This window comes from Physeter macrocephalus, chromosome 11, assembly GCF_002837175.3.
Source record: "Physeter macrocephalus isolate SW-GA chromosome 11, ASM283717v5, whole genome shotgun sequence".
NCBI lineage: Eukaryota > Metazoa > Chordata > Mammalia > Artiodactyla > Physeteridae > Physeter > Physeter macrocephalus.
Genome location: NC_041224.1, coordinates 169,615,447 through 169,638,842, shown reverse-complemented (window position 1 = coordinate 169,638,842; position 23,396 = coordinate 169,615,447). Strand labels below are relative to the sequence as shown.

At 43.7% G+C, this 23,396-nt stretch overlaps 1 protein-coding gene and 1 long non-coding RNA gene across 19 annotated transcripts in view; one reads left to right on the top strand and one right to left on the bottom strand.

Annotated features, from left to right (window-relative positions):
- Positions 1–23,396, top strand: part of TTC7B (tetratricopeptide repeat domain 7B) — a 249,175-nt gene that overhangs the window by 111,793 nt on the left and 113,986 nt on the right. For 17 of the 18 annotated variants that reach the window (XR_008618724.1, XR_008618723.1, XM_024130960.3 and 14 more), the window contains 3 exons: positions 5,660–5,832; positions 13,104–13,167; positions 17,207–17,344. Coding sequence is in view for 16 of the 18 variants with exons in the window: in XM_024130960.3 (XP_023986728.1) it covers positions 5,660–5,832; positions 13,104–13,167; positions 17,207–17,344 (375 nt within the window). In the remaining 2 variants the exon portion in view is untranslated. The remainder of the gene's footprint in view (positions 1–5,659; positions 5,833–13,103; positions 13,168–17,206; positions 17,345–23,396) is intronic. The other variant, XM_028496322.2, reaches the window with a different exon arrangement.
- On the bottom strand, positions 134–18,812 carry LOC114487219 (uncharacterized). The gene is made up of 4 exons (XR_003682145.2): positions 18,723–18,812; positions 15,902–16,055; positions 15,657–15,706; positions 134–1,700 (listed from the first exon to the last, which is right to left on the bottom strand). It is a non-coding gene; the product is annotated as an uncharacterized lncRNA (long non-coding RNA).

The following is a 23,396-nucleotide window of genomic DNA, read 5'->3' as shown; positions in this document are numbered from 1 at the left end:
ACCTTAATGACTTGGCTGAGGCCCGAGGCACTTCAAGTGCCTCTCTCTCTTTCACACGTGTATTATAAATTATATATTATATATCATAACATACTATGTAATATAGACATTATACACTATAAATTATATCTCAGTGAAGCATATATGTATATATACATACATATATATATGTATATATATACACCTCTTACATTCACCCAAAGTCATTGGACTTTAGTAGTCACAGAATTGTTCAGCCATCACTAATATTTAATTTCAGAACCTTCTCATCACTCCCCAAAAATCTCCACGCCCATTACTAGTCAATCCCCATTCTTCCCTTTCCCCAGCTTCTGGCAGCCACTAATTTACTTCCTGTTTCTATGGTTTGCCTATTCTGGACATTTCATATAAATGGAATTATACAGTGTGTGGTCTTTTTTGTGACTGGCTTCCTTTACTTAGCGTAATGTTTTCAAGGTTCATTCACGTTATACCATGTATCCGTCTTTCATTCCTTTTCGTTGCAGAATGATATTCCACTGTATTGATAGACCACATTTTTGTTTATTCAAGTCATCAGTCAATAGACATTTATTGTTTCCAGTTTTCAGCTATTATGAATAATGCTGCTACAAACATTCTCATGCAAGTTTTTATGTGTATATATGTGTTCGTGTTTCTTGAGTATATACCTAGGAGTGGAATTGCCAGATCATATGGTAACTCTACATTTAACATTTGGAGGAATTGCCCAACTATTTGTCCAATCGGTTGCACCATTTTACATTCTCACCAAAAATTATGAGCGTTCCAGTTTTTCCACATTCTCGACAACATGTGTTTATTATCTTTTTTTTTTAGTTCTAGCCATCCTAGTGGGTGTGAAGTGCTGTCTCATTGTGGTTTTGATTTACATTCCCTGATGGCTAATGACGCTTCTCGGTAGTGCTCTCTCTAGAAACATAAAAAATGCATCCTGTATAGCAGTTAGAAGGTATACCCTCCTGATGCCAGTGTGGTGAAGGCTTAGTTGTATGCTGATGATTCATACCAAAACCCAGACAGAGCAAAGCAGATTAGATCCTGAGGAGAACCTAGCTGTGTGACTAACTACATGGACCATAAAACCCAGAAATAGAAAAGCTAGTTCAATAAACTGGTTGATCAGCAGCTTGGCTCTCCTGTTGACTTGAGTTCTCTCTCTTTCCTTTTAAACCTTTCACCTTCCTGTCTGGGAGGCTCATTAATTATACCTCCACAGTTTACCCTTCAGAGCCAGAGGCATCGAGTGTTTGGGTGAAGGCCTGGTGCTCATGGAAGCTAAGAAGTGCCCCAGGCCCCAGCCGGTGTGGCAGCCCCACTAAGACTGCAGTGTCCTTGGTCTCGTCATCCACGCTGTTGTCCTCCCATTATCAAGAGTCCTTTCAATGCTGTGGGAGAGTGTTCAGTTGGGCAAGGCTAAGAGATTCCTGTCATGGGAAATGAGGCTGTGTCTTCATGCTAAGGATGTGGACATACAACTCACTGGCCCAGATGGCTAAGCCATAGGCTTTCCTAGAATTATGGGAGGTAAGACAAGACAGGTGACTTCACACACACACCCCACCAAGAACTCACTTGGTCTTTGACATCTACTTATGTATTGATACGATTTATGGGTGCCCTCAGAAGTTCAAACAAAACATTTTGATCTTCACAGTTCTTTAAGGGAAAAAAACCTGCAAAAATAAGGATAAAAATTGTTGCCATCTATCTTTTCTCTCAAACTGACCTACTCCCAACATTCCATGAAACTTCTGAACTGGTCAGCATGAATAGCTTCTTCTAAGCTTTGGAAGCACAATGAAAGTAACTGGTTATATTGACAAGTGTTCTTATAATTGTTTTAAGAGCACATTTAAAATGCCAATCTTTTGGGCTTCCCTGCTGGTGCAGTGGTTAAGAATCCGCCTGCCAATGCAGGGGCACGGGTTCAAGCCCTGGTCCGGGAAGATCCCACATGCCGCGGCGCATCTAAGCCCGTGCACCACCAACTACCAAGCCTGCACTCCAGAGCCCGCGAGCCACAACTACTGAAGCCCGCGTGCCTAGAGCCTGTGCGCTGCGACAAGAGAAGCCACCGCAACGGGAAGCCCACGCACCGCAACAAAGAATAGCCCCTGCTCGCTGCAACTAGAGAAAGCCTGCACGCAGCAACGAAGAGCCAACGCAGCCATAAATAAATAAATAAATTAATTAATTAAATAAAATGCCAATCTTTCAAAATTGCTTATAGACTCTCAAAAAATATATATTTCGTTAAGGAAATAAAGGGTTTTTCCTCGTTAAAAGGTTGAGTGCATGCACTGCACTGTGAGAATCTGCCTGCTGCTTACTCCAATATTATTTTTTAAAATTAGAGACTATCTTCCATTATTGTTTAAGGTTTATGATTTTCAAATCAATGTGTTTTAATTTATAAAAATCCTTTGAGGTAGGATTCTGACTAGAGATGTTAGGAAGGAAGACAGTTTTCTTCTTTTTTTTTTTTTTTTTTTTTTCTTTTTTTCTGAGAAGTCCTGTGAAGAGGCTTCTAAAGAAAGCCTGTGTAGATAAAGCTGCCCCGGGGCACTTTCAGCTGTTAACTGACTGGTTAGTGTTAATGTAAGGGGGGAGTCACTTCCCACTCAATGTCACACTTGAGTTGCAAGTACACCTTTGGTCTTGGTTGATGGTTCTCAAGTGACCTAAGTTAAACTGTTTCTAATCCCTTGAGTGCTTAACGAAAGGTGTGCATCAGAACCATCTGAGGAACTTTGAGCAAATACACATCCCTGTACCTGACCTCAGAAATGCCAACTGAGTCAGTCTGTGCAGGGCCTGAAAATCCATATTTTCTAGTTTCCACAAGTGAGTCTTTGCCCACTCTAGTTGAGAAGCATTTCCTGGGAAGTCTACACTGGTGTCTTGGTTTCCGGTGGACATCAGGAAACTTCTCCAGCTATTGCCACTCATAAGACAGTGTTTCTATCAGCCTTAATTGCTATATGATTCTTTTTAGATTAGCTGATAATTACAAATTTATGATATCCTTATGAGATGAAAAAGTTGCTTTGTAAACTCTGGTGTGAGACCATAGCAGAGAAGGATTTAAAAGTACATTCACAGCAACCCCATTTCTAGATAAGTAACTCCAAATAATTGAAAGCAGGTGTTCAAATCAAAACTTGTATATGAATGTTCATAGCAGCACTATTGACAATAGCCAAAAGATGGAAACAATCCAAATGTCTACCAACTGATGATTGAATAAACAAAATGTGGTCTAGCCATACAGTGGAATATCATTCAGCTATAAAAAGGAATGAAGTACTGATTCATGCTACCACATGGATGAAGCTTGAAAACATTATGCTAAGTAAGAGAAGCCAGACACAAAAAGACCACATGTTATATGATTCCATTTATGTGAAATGTCCAGAAGAGGCAAACCTATAGTGACAGAAAGCAGATTAGTTGTTCCCAGGGGGTGGAAGGAGGGAGAATGGAGAGTGACTTCTTAAAGGGTGTGGGGATTCCTTTTAGGGTAAAGAATGTTCTGGAACTAGAGTGGTCATGGTTGTACAACATGGTGAATGTGCTAAATGCCATTGGATTGTACACTTTAAAATGGTTAACATGGTGAATTTTATGTTATGTGAATTTTATCACAATTTAAAATCACATACAAAAAAGTGCACTTAATGACCCAGTTAGTACAAAGAAGTTCAAGTCTTCTTCCAGACCAGCTTCTCTCCTTTCCTTCCTTTAATTCTAAATGTATTTGAAATGTATTTGGTAGCTACCAATAATTTTTAGGCATTTAAACTGCAAGCTAAATATAACTGGAGTATAAAACATAAAAGGTATCACAGATATTGGTGATCTTGCTGATAATTTCTCATATTTAATCTCCTTTTCTGAACTTCATTTGAGATTTCAGTGAACACAGCTAACATCCTTCCTAATCGGTAATGCATGACGAGGTGATGCCTTTAAAATGTGCAATCACATCAAAACCTCATTTTAAAAATCTCTCCAGAAGGTTAATACCTTGAGGGAAAATGAGATCTAGCATGAGCTATCCAGCAGTGGACAAGCAAACTGTTTTGAGGGCAGAGACTTTTACAACCTTAGAATCCCTCCATGGCAGATACATCCAGAAAGTGAAGTTCTTTGTTCATTTTTCTCCTTTAACATTTTTTTCTCAGCTATAGTGAGTGGAGGTTATTTTTGCTAGTTGACACTTCCAGCAGAAGTCATTAGCTTATATGACTGCAGTGAGATCGAAATGAGGCTATAATGGAAGGTTTAAGAAGACAGTTCAGGAACTGTTTAGGTCCTGAAAATCGTGCTCTTATGAGATCTTTACAGATGGCTCAGTTGGGGATGATAGGAGTGCATTTAATTTCACATTTTTATAGATATTTAAAGCTAGTGGGTCTTACTTGGGAAAAATGAAGAAAATTTGCCTTTACCCAGTGGTTATCAGAAACCACTAAGCTAGTGATTTGGTTGCATTTAGGTTTCCTTGTGGTGTTTTAAGAGATTTCACACGGATGAAAGCCTAGCAAAGTTCTCTTCTGGAACATATTTATTTAAAAAGGCTCATTGTCAGGGAAGATCAGCATTCTTTGTCTGCATCTTCCAAAGAAGTTGTATTTGGCGACCTCTGGCTGATTGTGAGGTGGCCTGGACCACCCTGAGATGCAGTGCTTCTATTTTCGGAGGGATTTTTTTTTTTTTTTTTACTTCTCTTCTTTGTCACTGGAAGATTATGAGGTAAGTTAACTGATATGCATCAGTTAACAAAGTACTTCTTAGTAGCTGCCACATCTCCCTCCCCCATACATCTGTATGTGATGCTGTTCTAGGCAGTGGAGCTATAGAGTTTGGAAAAACATAGTAATCTGCACCTAACTTAAAAGAACAAGATCTGGATATTTCTGGGTTTTCACAGTAATAAAGGAGATCCCTACCCAGCTTAAAAAAAAAGGTCTTCTGGATCAGTAGCCATCGTCACTTTGCCAGCTCTCCACTTTACTCAAGGCCAGTGGGGAGCCTTTGGGCTGAAGGGCCAGGACGCAGTAAGAACGGGCCTCAGGTACTGAGTCGCAGGGTGGGGCTATGAAGGACTTGCCCTTGGCACTCCGAAGAAGGAAGACATTCTAAAAATCTGCACTGAACATCATCTTATCATCAACAAAGAGATTTTTTTCAGGGATTACATCATCTAGGTTGAGTACTGGCTTTCTGCCAAGGTCGGGCTTTGGCAGGCCTCGGTTGGGAGGTGATGAAAATATTTGCAGTTCACCTATTATTTATAAGAGCTTTTGGAAAATAGCTTAACTAAAAGTTTCAGTTGTTTCCGGTATAAAACATGTTTAGTGTTCCAGAGTATAACAGAGGCAGGGCAGCATTTGAAGGGCATGAACTTATTTTTTTTAATCTTTCAAATATCTTAGTGTATCATATTTTCTTTTCTTTTCTTGTCATCAACTGATATAATTTTCATCATAGGAGTAGAAATTTTTAATTATGGGTCTTGGAACAGTGATGACAAAGTGATGACTAAAAAATATTTATTAAATGAGCGAATGAATGAATGAATGATACAAAATAGATTCACGGCTGTGCCTTTGCTCCTTTGTGTCCCCAGACAATAGCCAGGCAGCTGGCGGAGATCTTGTTGCGGGGTATGTGTGAGCAGAGCTACTGGAACCCTCTGGAGGATCCGCCAGGCCAGTCACCTCTGGACGATCCTCTCCGGAAAGGAGCAAACACAAAAACCTACACCCTCACGCGGAAAGCCCGTGTCTACTCAGGAGAGAAGTATGGGAGTTGGTGTCCTCGTTTGTAGGTTAGGGGATGGGAGGGAAACTTCAGGAAAATGTAAGGATGAATAGAAGTTCAAGGGTAGATTTTTTTTACCAGTTTAATAAAGATAGCTCTTTACTCTTCATAACTTCAGCAAATATCCATGCATGAGTGGGGACATTTTGAGTAGGAAAATGCTCTCATCTAGTGCTTGGCTGCCATTCTCAGCCTTCACTGTTGGTCTTTTCATTTCGTTTATTATAAGAACCGCAGAACCATACAGCAGTCAGTGACAAAGCTATTAGTAAGCCAGAGTTGACTTTTCTTTTCTTTTCCTCAGCAATTCCTTGATCCTTTGGTTTAAAAACTTGTTTTAAACTGAATTAGCTGTAAGAAGAAGGCGAATTTAATAATTTACAGGTGACTGGAAGGTGATGTCTCTTTAGAATGTATTGATTGGTTTAAGTTTTGAATTTGGAACTTGATCGCCTTTGAGGAAAATGGGCTAGGGAAACGCTGCGGTCTCAGCCTAGGATTTCCCCAGGTCCGGGAAGGAGGAGGTGGGAGGGAGAGAGACCACAAGAAGGCGGGGACACGGGAACAGGGGTTGACTCATTCTATTCCTCCCCTCAAAGCTTTCCTTCCCGTCTTTGTTCCTACAAGGACAAGGCATGATGGCTTTTCAGAACCTCTCCATGAAGCAAAGGGGAACGTGTAAGAATAAATACGGAAACCTTCTTTAGTCATTACAAATTGGAAAAGATGGCTGAAAGACCACAGGCTGCTGCTTCTGAGGCCCCAGAAAGCACTGACAGAGATGGGGTGATTAGATAGTTATTACAGGTGTGACTTCTGAACACAATGCCGCCTTTTAAAAGGGGCAGCATTTCTCAGGGTAACTGCCTCTTAATCCTGTTAAATTGACCCTGGCATTTGTCTCCCTCCTCATCTTGTTGTTCAGTTTGCATTTCTTATATGCATTCCGACTAGTGAGCATTTTCTTAACTTTTTCCTGCGTTTACTCCTTAGTACTTATCTGGATTCATAGAACATCTGTTCTAGCAATTCTCAAACTCTCACTTTTAAAATGCTGACCCCTCATTATGAACTATTTAGCATCAGGATTGGGGTTCTTTTTTAGGTGATATTTAAATCTTAAAAATAGACCCTAGATTTTTCTTCTGCTTCAGATGCTTCTTAATAGCCAAAGTGCCAGTATATTGGAGAATCTAGTTCTTGCTCCCTCCCCTAACCAAGTTTGACACGTGGATGAAGCCCTGTGTCTCTCTGGGTGCGATTCCAATGTGGCCTCACCCCTTGAAGGCAGAGAAGCTCACAGTGCTGGCCACTTCTCCCTTATTTCCTAAACCACTCAGCCTCTGTCACTCTTTTAACATCAGCTTCCCCATCTGTACAAGGAGAATTATGGAGGCAAAATGCAGATCTAGTTAAATGAAGTTGTTAGTTAATGGGAAGATTCCCATGTGACTGGTTACTGAGACACAAGTTTCATTTCACACAAATACACACCGTCAGTTTTTTAAACTGTTTCATTGAGATATAATTCACATACTATATAATTCATTCATTTAAAGTGTACAATTCACATTAATATAGCTTTTAATATAGTCACATAGCCCATCACTACAATCAAATTTAGAATACTTTCACTACCCCCAAAATAAACCTAGCACCCCTTAGCTGTCACCCGCCATCCCCCAAACACTTGTATTTTCACATGAATTTTAGCATCATTTTGTCTATTTCTGCAAAAAAAAAAAAAAAAAAGGCAACTGGAATTTTGTAGGAGTTGCATTTAATCTGTAGCTCAGTTTGAGGAGTATTGCCATCTTGACAATATTAAGTCTTCTGATCCATGAACATGGGATATCTTTCCATTTATTTAGGTTTTCTTTAACTTTTTTCAATAACAATTTATAGTTTTCAGGGTATAAGGTTTGTACTTCTTTTGTTAAACTTATTCTTAAGGGTGTTTTGGTGTGTGTGCTTTTCTTTTTGATACTATCACAAATGGAATTGTTAATATTAATTTCATTTTGGGGTTGTTCATTGCAAGTATATAGAAGTAAAATTGGTTTTCTATATTGATCTTGTATACTGAAGTCTTGCTGAGCTTTTTTATTAGTTCTAATAGCTTTTTTTAGATTCTTTAGGATTTTCTGTATACAAGATCATGTCATCTGCAAATATAGTTTTACTTCTTCCTAACATAGATGGCTTGTATTTCATTTTCTTTGCTAATTGCCCTGGGAAGAACCTCCAGTACAATGTTGAATATAAGTGGCAAGAGTGGACACCTTTGTTTTATTCCTGATCTTAGGAAGGGGAAAACATCCAATCTTTCACTCTTAAGTATGATGTTAGCTGTGGGTTTTCATAGATGCCCTTTATCAGGTTGCGGAAAGTCCCTTCTATTACTAGTTTGTTGAGTATATATACTTTTTTTGTGAAAAGGTTTTGAATTTGTCAAATGCTTTTTCTGTATCTACTGAGATGATCATCTGGCTTTTGTCCTTTATTCTATTGATGTGATGTATTACATTAATTGATTTTCAGATATGAAGCCAACCTTGCATTCCTAGGCGAATCCCACTAGGTATATAATCCTTATTTATTGCTGAGTTTGATTTGCTAGTATTTTGTTGAGGATCTTTGCATCAATAGTCATAAAATAATTGATCTATAGTTTTCTTTTCTCATGATGTTTTTGTCTAATTTTGGTATTAGGATAATACTAGCCTCATAGAATGAGTGGGAAATATTCCTTCCTCTTCTATTTTTTGAAAGAGTGTATGGAGAATTATTATTAATTCTTCTTTAACTGTTTGGTAGAATTCACCAGTGAAGCCATCTGGTCGTGGGCTTTTCTTTGTGGGAATGTTTTTGATTACTAATCCACTCTCTTTACTTGTTACAGAGCTATTAAGATTTTCTATTTCTTCAGTTTTGGTAGTTTGTGTCTTTCTAGAAATTTGTCCATTTCATCTAAGTTATCTAATTTGCTGACGTACAGTTGTTCATAGTATTCACAAACACACACACACATATAATTTCTATATGATTGGTAGTCATGTACCCTCTTCCATTTCCCATTTCTCCTTTTAGTAATTTGAGTCTTCTCTTTCTTTTCTGGGTCAGTCTACCTAAAAAGTTTGTCAAATCTTATTGATCTTTTTGAAGAACTAACTTTCAGTTTTGTTGATTTTTCTCTATTGTGTTTCTCTTTCTCTAGTTAGTTAGTTTCTGTGCTAATCTTTCTTCCTTCAGTTATCACCATCAGCTTTTAGCTTTCTAGTTTTGCATGTTCATACCCTTACTTCTGATTTATTAGTAAAGAGAGAAAATCTGCTTGGGGCTTCCTTATTAACAAGACAGGACTCTCCAATCAAGCAATTTTGTGGCAAAAAGATGTTATCACCAGTTCAGTTATGTGAGTTGGGAGGTAAAAAAGGGAATCCATAGATGATGTTTAAATCTCATTTTGGCTGGTGGTCCCTCCTCTCTCCCCTCTTATGAGGAACATGAGCACAAAGCAAGCTTTATGTGCCATAGATCCTTCCAGCTCCAGCAAACCACACAGACCATTCAGGACCATTGGTCAAAATGGACAATGACTGAAAAATAACCTCTGCGAGAAAACTCCCCTCCCTGCCACTGCAACCTGGACGTGAAGTGGGTACAGGATGCTCATCCTCTGTCCATCTTAAATGTTGAAAGGAAATAAAATGCTGATAATCCAAGATAAAAAAAGAGAGGAAGAATCACATGCCATAGGCCTCCTTACTTCCTTTCTTCTAGATCTTTCGATGAAGAATTTTATTGACTTTTGTTTACTTATTTTTTAAGTAAGCTTTTTACTGACACATAATATACATTGTGAAAAATACACAAACCAAAAGTAGAAAACTTGATGAATTTTCACTAAGTGAACAAGTAATGCAAGTAATTAGCATCCTGGTCAAGAAATAGACATTGCCAGAACCCTAGAAGGCGTCTCTGTACCCTCCCCCAGTTACTACTCCCTGCCCAAGGGTAACCCTATCCTGACTTCTATCACTGTAATTAGTCTGGCCCATTTTTGAAATTTACATGAATGGAATCATATATTAAGTACTTTTATGTTTAACTTCTTTTGTCTAACATTATATTGGAGAGATTCATCCATATTTTTGCATGTAGTAGTAGTTTGTTTTTGTTGTTGAATAGTATTCCATTTTATTAATATACTCCCATATGTTGATCCATTCTACTCTTGATGGACATTTGTGTTGTTTGTCATTCAGAGCTAATAGGAATAGTGCTGCTATGAATATTCTTATACATGTTTCTCAGTCCACATATGTGTGCATGTCACTCAAGTATATTTTTACTTCCATTGTATTCCTCCTTGTAAAAAGCACTTGAGGTGGTTTAGATAATTAAATGCATATTAGACTAGATAATTAGCACTAAGTAAAGAAGGAAGCTAGAAACCACTATTATGCCAGGAAGCGGATGATGATTTATTGAAAACTAGGAGTGCCATACATTGTGCTAAACTCCTCGGTAGGCCTAAGAGGAGAAAGTAATTATCATGGCGTGCTAAATACAGGTCTGAACCTCCTGGTAGCCAATGCAGAGGCTTTTGGTAAGGATGAGGATGCTGTTCAAAGTATAAAGATGGGGGACATCGAAGGGTCCTAACAACTACTTGATGGCAGAACCGAAGCTGGAACAACCATCCCTTCAATCAACTTCCTCCAGGTCTAAGGCCCCAGTTTTCCGGCTCCACGAGGCTGAGGCCTGGGCACCCCGGGATCTCCCCTTGAGGCTCTTGGGCCCCAAGAGGATAATATCACAAAAGGAGGGCCCCAACAATTTTGACTGTCCACCCTGAGCTCCACACTTCCCTGGGCAGGGAAGAGGGAAAGAATGGCCAGAAATAGATCTAGAGAATTCATAGTTATGGAGAAGGGGGCATTCCAGTGGGTAGTTTTTCAGGCATGTCTCTTAAAACTATCCTTTCCCCCTCCCCCACCCCCCACTTCTTCCTGCCAGCCCTGAGAACTTTGCAGCGCCCCTGAGTACCCATCTTTCCTGCCTTGAAAAGAAGGGTAGAGGAAGTAGAATTAGAATCAGTTAATGTGCTACTTGTTAGCAGCTCTAGTAAAAATAACACAACCTCGCATTTAAGTAGGCTAGATGGCTCAAATGGAATTGGGGGATTATCTCTGGACTGAATTTGCTGGTGTTAAGTCATGATTAGAATGGGCTCCCTCTCTTTTCAATTAGTCTGGACAATGCAGAACTGGGTAGCTGTGAAAAAAATGATTAATGGTTCTGCTTTATTTATAAGGTCCCAACTGCATGTAAGCATGAGCCAGGATATCAGGAACTGATTGTTGGATGGGGATACACACAGACACACACACAGACACACAGGCACACAGACATACACACACATGAGCATTCTTTTTCTTTTTTTTGGCGGTATGCGGGCCTCTCACTGTTGTGGCCTCTCCCGTTGCGGAGCGCAGGCTCCGGACGTGCAGGCTCAGCGGCCATGGCTCATGGGCCCAGCCGCTCCGCGGCATGTGGGATCCTCCCGGACCGGGGCACGAACCCGTGTCCCCTGCATCGGCAGGTGGACTCTCAACCACTGCGCCACCAGGGAAGCCCGAGCATTCTTAATACAAAGCCTGTTGGCTCTATTTCTGAATTTAAGGGGAAAGAAATGTTCCATCTTCCAAAAACCCAAATCACCTCAAGTTACCTCTTTAAGGAGGTCACTGCACATTCCAGAATTCTGCTTCTCACTCACAGGCCAGCGCTTTTATAAAATTTTAGCCCTGCAAGAGCAATAAGAACCATCCCACAGGTGGTTTCCTTACCTCCAGGGATGACCGAATTGTAAAAAGAGTATCAGTCACTGGACTTTTCTGTCTTACTCCTCATGGCCCTTTGACACGATACAAAATTTGCCAGCACTTCAAAGAGAACAAATATATGTAATCATTTGGAAAACATTTTTTTGGCCAATTTTGGGGGGAAATCATCCCTTCTCTTAAGTTAAATGATTGTAATATTACCCCTGGGAAGATGTAAATTTAGTCTTTATTTAGTCATCTCCAAAACCTCCAGGAGTTTTTTTAACCAAGTTCATTTTTATTGCACTCTTCTACCATTCCACGAAAAAGAGTTGATGGCACTTCCCTGGCAGTCCAGTGGTTAAAACTCTGTGCTTCCACTGCAGGGGGTGCGGGCTTGATCCCTGGTGGGGGAACTAAGATCCCACATGCCCGCCTGGCATGGCCGAAAAACAAACAAACAAAAAAACAAGAACTGAAAAAAAAAGAAACAGAGTTGAGTTTGGCCCAACTAGTGATAAGACTTACAATTCTACTCAAAGGATGCTAGAACTTTAGAACGGGGGAAAATGCTGGAGGGTTTTTTTTTTTTTCCCTGTGCCCCGCGGCTTGTGGGATCCTAGTTCCCTAACCAGGGATTGAACCCCCGGCCCCACGATGAGAGCGCAGAGTCCTAACCACTGGACCACCAGAGAATTCCCTGGAGGTCTTTTAAAATGCTCAAAGCACAAAAAATAGGATATAGGGAATGGAGACCAGAGTTATGTTTGGTTTTTATTGTTCTTTAATCCTGAGCAACATTGAGCTTAAAAGCTTTTTATTTTAATCCAAGATGGTAGGGTTCAGCCAAATCCCATAAAGTTGATGAATAAGACAGCTCCTGCGTGCCACCCCATAGTACACATATGTTTGAGTAAGATAGCTCACTAAGTTCTTACGGTATTCTAGAAATCATTCAAACTCTAAAATTGCTTCCTATCTCCTATTTCATCTAAATGACAATATACAATACGCCAGCTAGCAAGTAAGAGGTAAGAAGAGTACCATGTAGTGAAATGTCTTCAGTTTATACCTCGTAATGGGTTTAGGAGAAAGCTTGTGTTATTTAGATAACGTCAGTTTGTAGCGATCAAAATTTCCGCCTCGATAATAGCCACAAACGTTCTTTGGGCTTTTAACTTGGTTTCTACAGCTTTACTCGGCTGCCTGCTATTAAAATGCATAGTTAAAATGTATACATTCCATAGATTACCATAGAAATAAACAGATTAATTCAGGGTCCCAGATTATACAGTGTTTTTCATGGGTTCTACACTATATAAAAACCTGGAAGCTGTTAGCCCTTCAGTTCTGCTCTTAGTCATGTATTTTGTGTTATTTTGAAATTGCCATATATCAAAGTCAATTTTCTTTATACAGCATTTTTTGTCCGCAAGAAAATACTGAAGAAGCCCTGTTGTTATTGCTGATTAGTGAATCAATGGTGAGTAGAATGTGTTTTTACATTTTTCTTTCCCCTATTCCTATGGTCCCTGTTTTGATATGGTGACTCCATCAGGATAGTGATTCTTTTTCTTTGGAGAAGAGTACTTTCCAAAGGGAATACCTGATGGGAAAAAAACTATAGTGGTTTTAAAAAAAGGGACGATTCTAATTCTTGGACTGGCCAGATACGTCCCTGGGTCAGCCTGGAGCATGGAGCATCTCTTCCCTTAGTGCATTCATTTATCCACCAAGTACTGATTGAACACTAACACAGTTGTATATGGGTAACTACAGCTAAAATGACCACCAAAGGAACCTTGAAAGGGGAAAGAAGCCCCCAAAAGGTAACCTTTATGAGCCGTCTCCATTTGCCTTGGTGGGAGGGAGAATTTGGGGCTGAAACACTTGTATACTTGAACCTCCGGTTTCCATAGCAGCAGCCTGATGAAACTGCCTCGTCCTCCTGCCCAGGTCCTCTCCCCAAGCCCCCACCTGTTTCCCAGGCATTGCAGAGCCCAAGCCCAGAGAGCCCACTCCTGTTACCTGGCTCTGCTGTTATGAGGGAGTTTTTGCCAGACCATCAAATTCCTTGGAAATGTTTTCTTAGTGTTTGGCCAGGATATCAAAGGTAGGTCTACAATTTCATCGCTCATCATTTACTGGGTTTCTACTCTGCATATCGCTAGACATGACAGCCCGGCTTGAAACATTCTGGAGTAATCTGTGCTATAGTAGTTAATACCTTGGCAAGTAGATGGTGTCTACTGAGCACCTGAGCAGAACAGCAAGCCCCTGGAACTTGGAGGGACCTAGAGGTCCTCACATCCACCTAGTTATTTGGACGAGGGACCGGAGGCCCAGAGCAGGCAGAATGGAGGCATCAGGCAGTGGTCTGCTGCTCCTTCTAGCAGAGCATCCTGCCTTCTTCCATAACTCCCACCCCAGCAGGCAGGCAGGAGGAGAAAGGAGGAGGAAAAGGAGTCATAACTAAAGCAAGAGAAGGTGTTCCCTTCTTCCCCAAGCTGACAGTTTAAATGGAGGCATGAAATACACTCGGGGAGAAAGACTTAGAAATGGAGCACAAGAGGAATGCCTGTGTGCTGCGTGAAAGAGGGGCAAAAGAGGCTGGGATTAGGCAGGCAGCGTAGCTTTCTTGCCTTAAGTTAAAGCTTTGGGTTTTCTTGTTCTGTGAAATGGCCCCGAGATGTTTATAAGAGCGAGACTGCTTGAGTCACCGCTTCTTTTTATTTGGAAGCTCTCTGACATCATTGGCCCTACTTCATCTGAAGGAAACAGGTTGCCCCTGCGGCTTATCTTTCCTTAACTGTCAGCTGGTGACTTAGGACGGTGTCATTTACATCCTCTACTCTACCTTGGCACAGACGTGGAGGCACATATGTGCACAGGCTGGCGCCCAGTGGCCTCAAGTAACTGGTGTTCAGACGGGCAGGTCTCACCGTCATAAGTTCTGTGGCAGGTGGGGGGGGCTGTCCACACAGCCCTCATCGCTGGACTCTTCACAACCTGGCACTTAGCTTCCTTTGGGCAGACTTGGTTAGTAACGGTGTAAAAATTCTGAAAGTGTGGTGAGCATACACTTTCGATTTCTTGGACAATTCTGATTGAAAGTATTGAGTTCTGTTGTCAGATCATGTGTTCCAGATTGGAATTTGGGAAACACGGCCACATCTCTAGAATGCTCACTGTAAATGTTGTTGTCTTGGGAGTGATGTCCCCAACTCTCCTGCTCCCTCCTTGAAGTGGTAGAAACTAGTAATACTCAAAGTTCGGATCCCCTGGAGACAGTCAAATCTGACTCCGTCGTATTTAATTTCCAGGAAGTCTCTTCAGAGGATGGTGAAATCCAATGACAGTAAATATGAAGGACTAGGTTGCCAACCAAAAGATTATGTTCTCCCTGTAAATCATTCCATAGTTACGTAGGTAGAAATCTAAATTAAGTTGCCTTTGGAAGTCTTTTTTCACGTCCCTTGACTCCTTGATTTTTTTCAGTTTTTAGACCGAAAATAGATGTGCTCAATTTCAGAACCAAAATGAGAATTGCCGGGCTTTTTTGGTGTCTGAGAAAATTGTATTCTTTACTGGTCCTAATTTTAACTTAGAAGCATAAATTTGTCCATAGTCCCTCCACCTACAAGAACTCATTTGGAATTGAACTGCATTCTTACCTCAAGTCAAATTAGTTTCCCCAGGAGAAAGGGGTTATCAGAACCATATTAGTACAGCTACCACTGAGACAATGTTCTGGGACATTTATTATTTGTGGACCTGTTTGAGGTTCTATATCGTACCTTTTTAATCAAAAAGCACTGATAGACTTTTGCTTTTAAACAGAAAAAAAAAAAACACATTTGGGCATAACCTGAAAATCTCTCTTAAATGGTGTTTTGTCTTGTTCCCTTCTCTCCCAGGCATTGATCTCAATATGGAACAATTAGAGGAAATAAATAAAATGAGACCACTTACAGCAGGCCGTATTTTCCTCAGAGCTTCTTTTGTTGGGTCGAAAGGCACTCCTAACAAGAAAAACTTAGAATGAAATCTTCAAAAGCAGGCTTGTTTCCATAAGAGATGACTCACTTTGTAGGAAGTGGCCTGTCATATATTCTTATTTGTCTTTGACATTTAAGAGTAAGGAGTTTTAAAATGAGTAAGTACTGACAGGAGGCTACAAGTCAATGCCTTGGACTCACACGAAAGAAAGCACTCACCTCATTAGTGAGCAGGAGGTTGTGTGCGTGGCCTTTCCGAGTGTCAGGCAGGAAGGTAGACATCAGCCCGCCTGGACCAGTGACCCCCGTCCTGAACGTGCCACTTCCATGGGGAGAACGGAGGGGCCCTTTCTGTGCTCCTAGGGATGGACTTCTGTTCATTAGCAAGGAAAAGAAGACAGGAAAAATCTAACTTTATTGATACTGAACTCCCTATTAGGGAGAAAAGGAAAATGAGCTATGTTTAGAGTCTCCAGTACATGTGATATGTCTGGAGGAATCGGGGGAGAAATTTCAAAGGTAATGAGGGCCTCCCTGGTGGCGCAGTGGTTGAGAGTCCGCCTGCCGATGCAGGGGACGCGGGTTCGTGCCCCGGTCCGGGAGGATCCCACATGCCGCGGAGCGGCTGGGCCCGTGAGCCATGGCCGCTGGGCCTGCGCATCCAGAGCCTGTGCTCCGCAACGGGAGAGGCCACAACAGTGAGAGGCCCGCGTACCGCAAAAAAAAAAAAAGTAATGAAAACAAGTCACTGTGAAGAGCGGTTGATTTCTAGATAGATGAGATGAATAAGCTTGAAGGCACCTGCTGTATTTCTGTGCTAAGCAGTGGGGGAGTGACATAGGCATGCCCTGGTGTTCTCCTGGGTCCTCTGTGCTAACGTCTTTTAAAACAAAAATCCGTTTGCTTCTTGCTGTCTCTTGTACATCTGTTTTGTGCTTCCCTAAACAAAGTTGAATTCGTTTCTGTAGTCTGTTCCAGTGAAGATGTCATATAGGGATTCGAACGTGGCTTGGGTGCGAGAGGAAAAGTCCGCTATATCTCTGTTGGACTGGTGGAACTTGATGACACCGTTTGGTGATGGGACGTGTGGGGCGGGGAGTTTTCTCCCGCTCTTTAATGTACAGCAGAAGCAGGATCTACAAGTGAGGCCCAGCAGGGCTTCCCTTGGTGGGTGACTCTGCCACCCCAGAGCGCCGCTGTGTCTGCAGCGTGGCCCCGAGTCTGTGAACCCGAGCCCAGGAGGAACCACCCTGCTTTGCATCGACTCCTAAAGCTTCCTCCAGACGCCTGCTGACAGGGACAAGTGCCCGCCAGGCCTTCAGGCTTTGGATAATCCCATGGTACCATGTGCTGTGGTGCTCTGGGGGTTTTGCATAAATGACCCCTGGCTCATTTGCGCCCTTGCCTCCAGACCCTCGGCAAGCTCTCCGGGGCAGGAGAGCCTGGATGGCTTCTCTGCGCACGGTGACAGCTGTGTGCACGGGCCAGCTCACCGTCTGCTTCTCTCTTCTGTGCTGTTTTCAGGCCAACCGGGACGCTGTGCTGAGCAGGATACCCGAGCACAAGAGCGACCGCCTCATCAGTTTACAGAGTGCGTCTGTGGTCTATGACTTACTGACCGTCGCTCTCGGGAGAAGAGGCCAGTATGAGATGCTGTCAGAGGTACAGCCCTTGAGTCTGGTTGACTTCCAGCAGTGGGTAGTGCTGGCGGTACCAGCACTGTGAAGAGCTGTGGGACCTGGTCTTGTCCCCACCCCCCGTCGCTGGCAGCCAGGTGACCTTGGGCCCATCACTTAACTTTGGTTTCCATCTCTGCAAAATGCGAATTGGGCTAAACGCTTAGGTGGTGGAATTCATTGGTGGTCATCTCCTACCAAGGGTCCATAAACCCACTGGGGTGAGTTCACGTATGAGAGAAGGCAAGCGTTTCTCAAGCAGTTTCCCTTTCAGTGTAATTTCCACCATAACCCCAGTCTCCCATCTGTGATATTAATTTCCTTGTAAAACAGGTTTTATTTTATATAAAGTATCGATGCATAACTCCTGGTGCACTGGCGGCTTTCGGCACAGTGTACGTTGGGTGAGCTGGTACGGGCTTCTCGGGAAGAAAACGCTGTCGTCACGTGGAGTCTTTTACTTGTTCAGAAGAGACCCCAGTTGCTTACAGATCTTGTACCAGGCATTGCCATCTCGTTCCCTCAGCTGCTAAGAGACATTTAGGATGGAAGCCTGACAGTTTTACGGTTTCAGAAGAAGCTGGTTAATCCGAGGCTGCGGTTATGCGTTATTGAGTCCCTGCCCAGAATACCACATCCACCCTGGTAGGGGCTAAATCAGTAACAAGATCATTTTATCTTCTCTTTAGTGGAGTAAAAAGGAAGAAGGGAAGAAAGACAACTCCTTTTGTTAAAATGAACTTTTCCATGTTATTTATCTTTCTTTTTCTAAATTTACACACATTGCAACAGCCTCCGGGCACGAGGACAGGGAATGAAATACAGTAACAGATTGGCTGAAATCAGATAAGCACCCAGCTCACCCTGTAGCCTGCCTGCCGGTGCATTGCCACATTAGGCAGGAGCCTTGGAGAACAGATGAGCCTGCGTGGCTTGGATCTTTTTTTAGTCTTTGGTTTGGTGACTATACAGGGCAATGGTTACTCAGTCTTCAAAAAAAAAAAAAGCCCTCGCAATCTGGCTTAGATAAGGCAATGAGTCCAGATGTTCCTGTCATACACGGTACACCCCCTGGGACACTGCCCAGGCTTGGGATTGGCCCAGATTCTTTACCACCCCGGGGGCTTTGGCTTCCTGGGACCCCCTCCTTCTGGCCAGCTTAGTTCCTGTCCGCCGCTTCCACCAAGGAGCCCATCTGTGGGGAGAGTGCCACCCAGCTCACAGCTGAGTTCTCTTAAGGTGAACTCCCCTCCACCCCCGACAAACTACTCAAAGTTTCTCGGAGGCCAATGTTGAGCGTGGTTTGCACATCTGCTTTCCTCCCAGCATGTAGCAACAGAACCTGTCCCCAGCTTGAAATTCACCTGTGTCCGCAGCAGGTGTGAGGAGCCTGAGGCTGCCAGGCTGGACAGCCCCTGCCCACAGGCTTCTCGTCGTGCCACAAGTGACTCCAGGGGCACGGCTGTCATCCTAGCGGCATTCCTCCGCGAGCCCGCAGCTCCCTGGCATGGGCCTCTGCCCGGCGCGGAATCCTGGGACCTTGCCTTCAGCCAGATGACTTTCACCTTGACATCACATGTAGCTTCATCTCGTGGTGATGACCTGACGCCCAAGTCACTGGGAAGTCCGGTTGGTTGCCGGAGCCTTTGCAATTCAGAATATGCTCTAGTCACATTGACAACAGTGGAAACGGCGTCAGGGTTTGCCTTGAAGGTGCTGGAGCAGAACGGTGGAAGAAAGGGAAATTTATCACTGTATATCCCTTGGAGCCTTTCGAATTTCGTGCCGTATCTGTGTTTTATCTTTTAAACATATAAATCGATGGATCAAATATATATATAATAGAGGACAATTCATTTCTTTAACACATATAAATGCAGCCCCTGGTTCTGTGTCAGGGGCCGTGGGCCAGGCGGGGTCCCTGTCCGTGAGCGGCTCCCAGCCTAGAGGAAGGCAGCCAAGCAGCAGGCAGTTGCCATCTGGGCTGGCTGCTGCCGGGGGGTCTCCACACAGGGTCTCATCCAGTAATGAAGGATCTGAATCCTTGGCCTTAGCTTTTCTTGCTATTTCTACTTAGTTTTGCAGATGGAGCTTCCCCCAGTGCACATCTGGCGGCCACGGTGAAGCAGATCTAAGTAGAGCTGTCTTAGGAAGGCGCAGGTGCACCGCATCTCGAGGGCTGGCCCCGGTTTTGGAGAGCTCGCCTCCTGGAGGAGGGTCTTGGTCCGCCCTTGGCTGAGCACGGACCCCTCTCCCTTGGTCTCAGGCCACGACTTAAAGTGTCCCGCTTCCCTCATTGGCTGGGGTTTCCTCCCTCCCTCCCTCCCTCCCTCCCTCCCTCCCTTCCTTCCTCCCTCCCTAAGTTCTTTTTCTCGTTCCCTTTCAGTGTGATTTTGTTGTTTGTTTGAAATACTATTTGGTGCCTTTGTTTTTCTTTGTGTTCTATTTCCCTCCCTTCCCTCCCTTCCTTCCTCCCTCCCTCCCTCCCTTCCTTCCTCCCTCCCTCCCTCCCTCCCCTCCTTCCCCTTTTTTTCCCCCCAATTTGTATTGTATGTTTCCTTCCTTCCTTCCTCCCCACCCTTCCTTTCTTTCTTCTCATCTGCTCTTCCATTTCCTGAGGACTTTAGGTTAAAAGGCTAACTGGATTTTTTTTAATTGCGGTAAATTTACATAACATACACTCAACCATTTTAAAAGGTACAATTCAGTCGCATTTAGTACATTCATGCTGTTGTACAGCCATCACCTCTAATTTCAAAACACCTTCATCACCCTGAAAGGAAACCCGGTCCCTATTAAGCAGTTGTTCCCCATTCCTCCCTCCCCCCAGGCCCCGTCAGCTACTAATCTGCTTTCTGACTCTGTGGATTTACCTATTTTGAGTATTTCGTATAAATGGAGTCACCCTGCATATGACCTTGTGTGTCTGGCCTCTCCCACTTGGCAGAATGCTTCAGGGTCACCCACAGTGTAGCGTGTACCCGTCCTTCATTCCTTTTTATGGCTGAGTAACATCCCACTGTATGGATGGACCACGATTTGTTTCTCCATTTATCAGTTGGTGGACACTTGGCCGTGGCGACAGTGCTGCTGTGGAGTAACTGGATCTTAAACTTCCTGCATTATTTCTCTGGGCCCCGCGGATGTTGGGATTATCACTATCATTCACGTGGCGGTTGTTTATATCCTCTCTGCATCTGCTGCATCGTCACCACAGTGATCATTCTCAAACACCCTTCTGCTGAGAAACATCTCCTGGCTGTCCCCCTTGCCCCTTCTTTTTCTCCCTCTTTTTATTTTTTTTTTGCTTTCCTTTTCCTCCTATAATGAAAACAACTTCATTGTCCTTCTGCCCCGTGCTACAGCCCAGCAGACTCCCTGAAGAATCAGACATTACATACAGACACGGAAAGGAAAAAAGGCACTGAGAATCCCACTCTCCTGAAAGAGTTGACTGCCCACTGACATTTTAGAGATCACTTTGTCCTATATCTCTTTATGAACAAGTGCATATACATCTATGTAAGTTTCAAGGAATGGGACAGTATCATAGACATTTTATTGTGGATATTCCCCATCATTCTCCCCTCCATTGACATCTCCACCCCAGCCCTGCCTCCTGGACCCCCAAACCCGGGTCAGCCATCTCATGTGTCCTGGGCACAGGCCCTAGAGTCAGAGAGCTTCGGTTTGGGTTCTGGTTCTGCTGCTTACTAGTTGTGTGATCCTGGCAAGTCATTAACCTCTTATGCCTCAGTCTTTCCTTCTGTAAAATAGGAATAATAATCACACCTATGTCAGATCATTCTGAGGGTCACTCGCTGATTCATGTAAAGTGCTCAGAACAGAGCCCTACACGTAGAGCTCATTAAACAGCAGTCGTGTGCTGCTGTGCTGTTTCTACCTCTGTGTGCCCAGGAATTGCCAGGCACGGGGGAAGCAACTAAGTATACAACAACAGTATCTTGTCTTCCAGAAACTTCCAGTCTAGATAGGGAAATCAGAAAGCAACACATGGAAAGGTAACCAGTTAGAGAAGACTAGATAGTGCAAGGCACATTAATTGCAGGTGAAGGGACGGGCCCAGGTGCAGCAGAGCTGGCAGGTTGGGGGTGCCAGGGAGAATGACAAACAGCTGATGTATGAATTGGCTCTTCGGGGCCTGACAGGAATTAAGTCTAAGAGCAGAGGAACACCCTCATTATCAAGGTCACGGAGGTGCAGGGACATGAGGCCTCACTCTCATGGAGGGAGGAGAGGAGGCGAGGATATTGGGTGGAAAGCATGGAGCCAGGTCGCCAGGCCCTGACGTGTCTGGCACATCACCCTTCAGCTGCTCTGTGAGCAGATTCTCTTTGCCTCTGTGCCGCTGCAGGAATCTTCCTTTCTTCTGGGTGGAATCTTTCGTGAACAGAAGAGTTCACCTCCACCAGGCTGCTGTGAGAGAAGAGGTCTTGCCTCCTCCTCACCCTGTCCTCATACCTTCCCCCCTTCTCTTGTCCCCACACAGCGTCAACACTTCTGCATCAGGACGCGGCTGGCGCGGGCCCAGGCGCTCCCGCACCAGCAGGGACAGGGTGGGTGGCCCCCAGTCCATCTTCTCATAGCCCCTCCTGTCACGACACCTTTGTGTGTGTCGTAAGCATTGTGCAGACTCCGCCCTTTAAGAACGGTGCTTATGCGGGGAGCAGAGCCACTTTGCAAAAAAAATCTCTCCTCTCTGTCTCTGTGGTTCAAGATGGAAGGCTCCCCGCGCATCTCAAGGTGGGCTGCTTTCTTGTGTGCCCACATGGTGCCTTTCTTTCTCTCGGGGCGCCATTCAGCCGGATCCTGGACAAGGAGCGCGGTGTGCAAAGGGAATTCAAACCAAAGGAGCATCACATCCTCATCCTAACAGGTTTAAATATAAGCGCAATGGTTACCGTATCTCCGGTGTTAGGAGTTTTCATGTTTTTCAAGACTGATATGAAGCCCTGCTGAAAGGTTTGTGTAGGAAGGAACACTTCTTTTTCTCCCCCTTTTTAAACAGTCGCACTAGTTGGCATGACAACCTGCGCTATTAAAAGTAAAGCAACAAGCACCGCTTTCTCTGTTTTTTAGAATGAACCCAAGCTGCTGAGGAATTGTTTCTTGAATTTGACTATTAATGGCTCCATTTTGACAGAATGTTTTGGGGTCCTTTTTGAAGGGTGTGTGTATCCCCTCTACATAGACATGGCAACTTTAAAGACAGAAATGGTATTTTTATCTTTCCTGTTGAATTCGTATTCATTTGTTGATGGTAAATCTCAACAACTTTATAGTTCTGTGGGTAGAACTGTCTGGCTAGTGCTTGTACCAAAGGGGCGTCTACACATCCCTACCCCGAACGCTTATTTAATCAGGGAGACTTGTAGAAAACACTTGAACGTCTAACTACATCTGCTTAACCGGCCTATCATTTGTTAATTTACATTAACATTTGGTATTTCATGCAGCCCCACTCACTGCAGAAATCCAGCCTTGACCTACATGCCAGGGTCCCTAGAAGGCATCAGGGTGGCCTGATGCAAATGGAGCCGCAGACTTCTGAGATATCAAGGCAGAGCGTTTGGTTCGTGATAGGTGCACAGTAAAAACTTGCCGAATAAACCCCGTGCTTCAAAACCAATGCACATTCTCATCCTGCTTTTCTTTGGTTTGGGGGTAAACTGTCCCTGGATGTGCAATGAGTGTATCTTCCCCAGGTAGGCCCAAAGGTTAAAGGTCATTTACTTGGGAAATAGCAGAGGAAGAGGTGGGCCCTGCTTGGGGCAGAGCACTGACTGGTGCAGATCCCAACTCCGGTCCACCTTTGGGGGTCAGCCCAGTAGGGATCAACTACATCATTTTTGAACGACAGGCCTGCCCTGAAGAATCTCAGCCACTGACATGGCCACAGGTGTCTATATTCCCACCATTATGGGTATGTTTTTTGTGGGTTTTTTTGGTTTTTTTTTTTTGCGGTACGCGGGCCTCTCACTGTTGTGGCCTCTCCCGTCGCGGAGCACAGGCTCCGG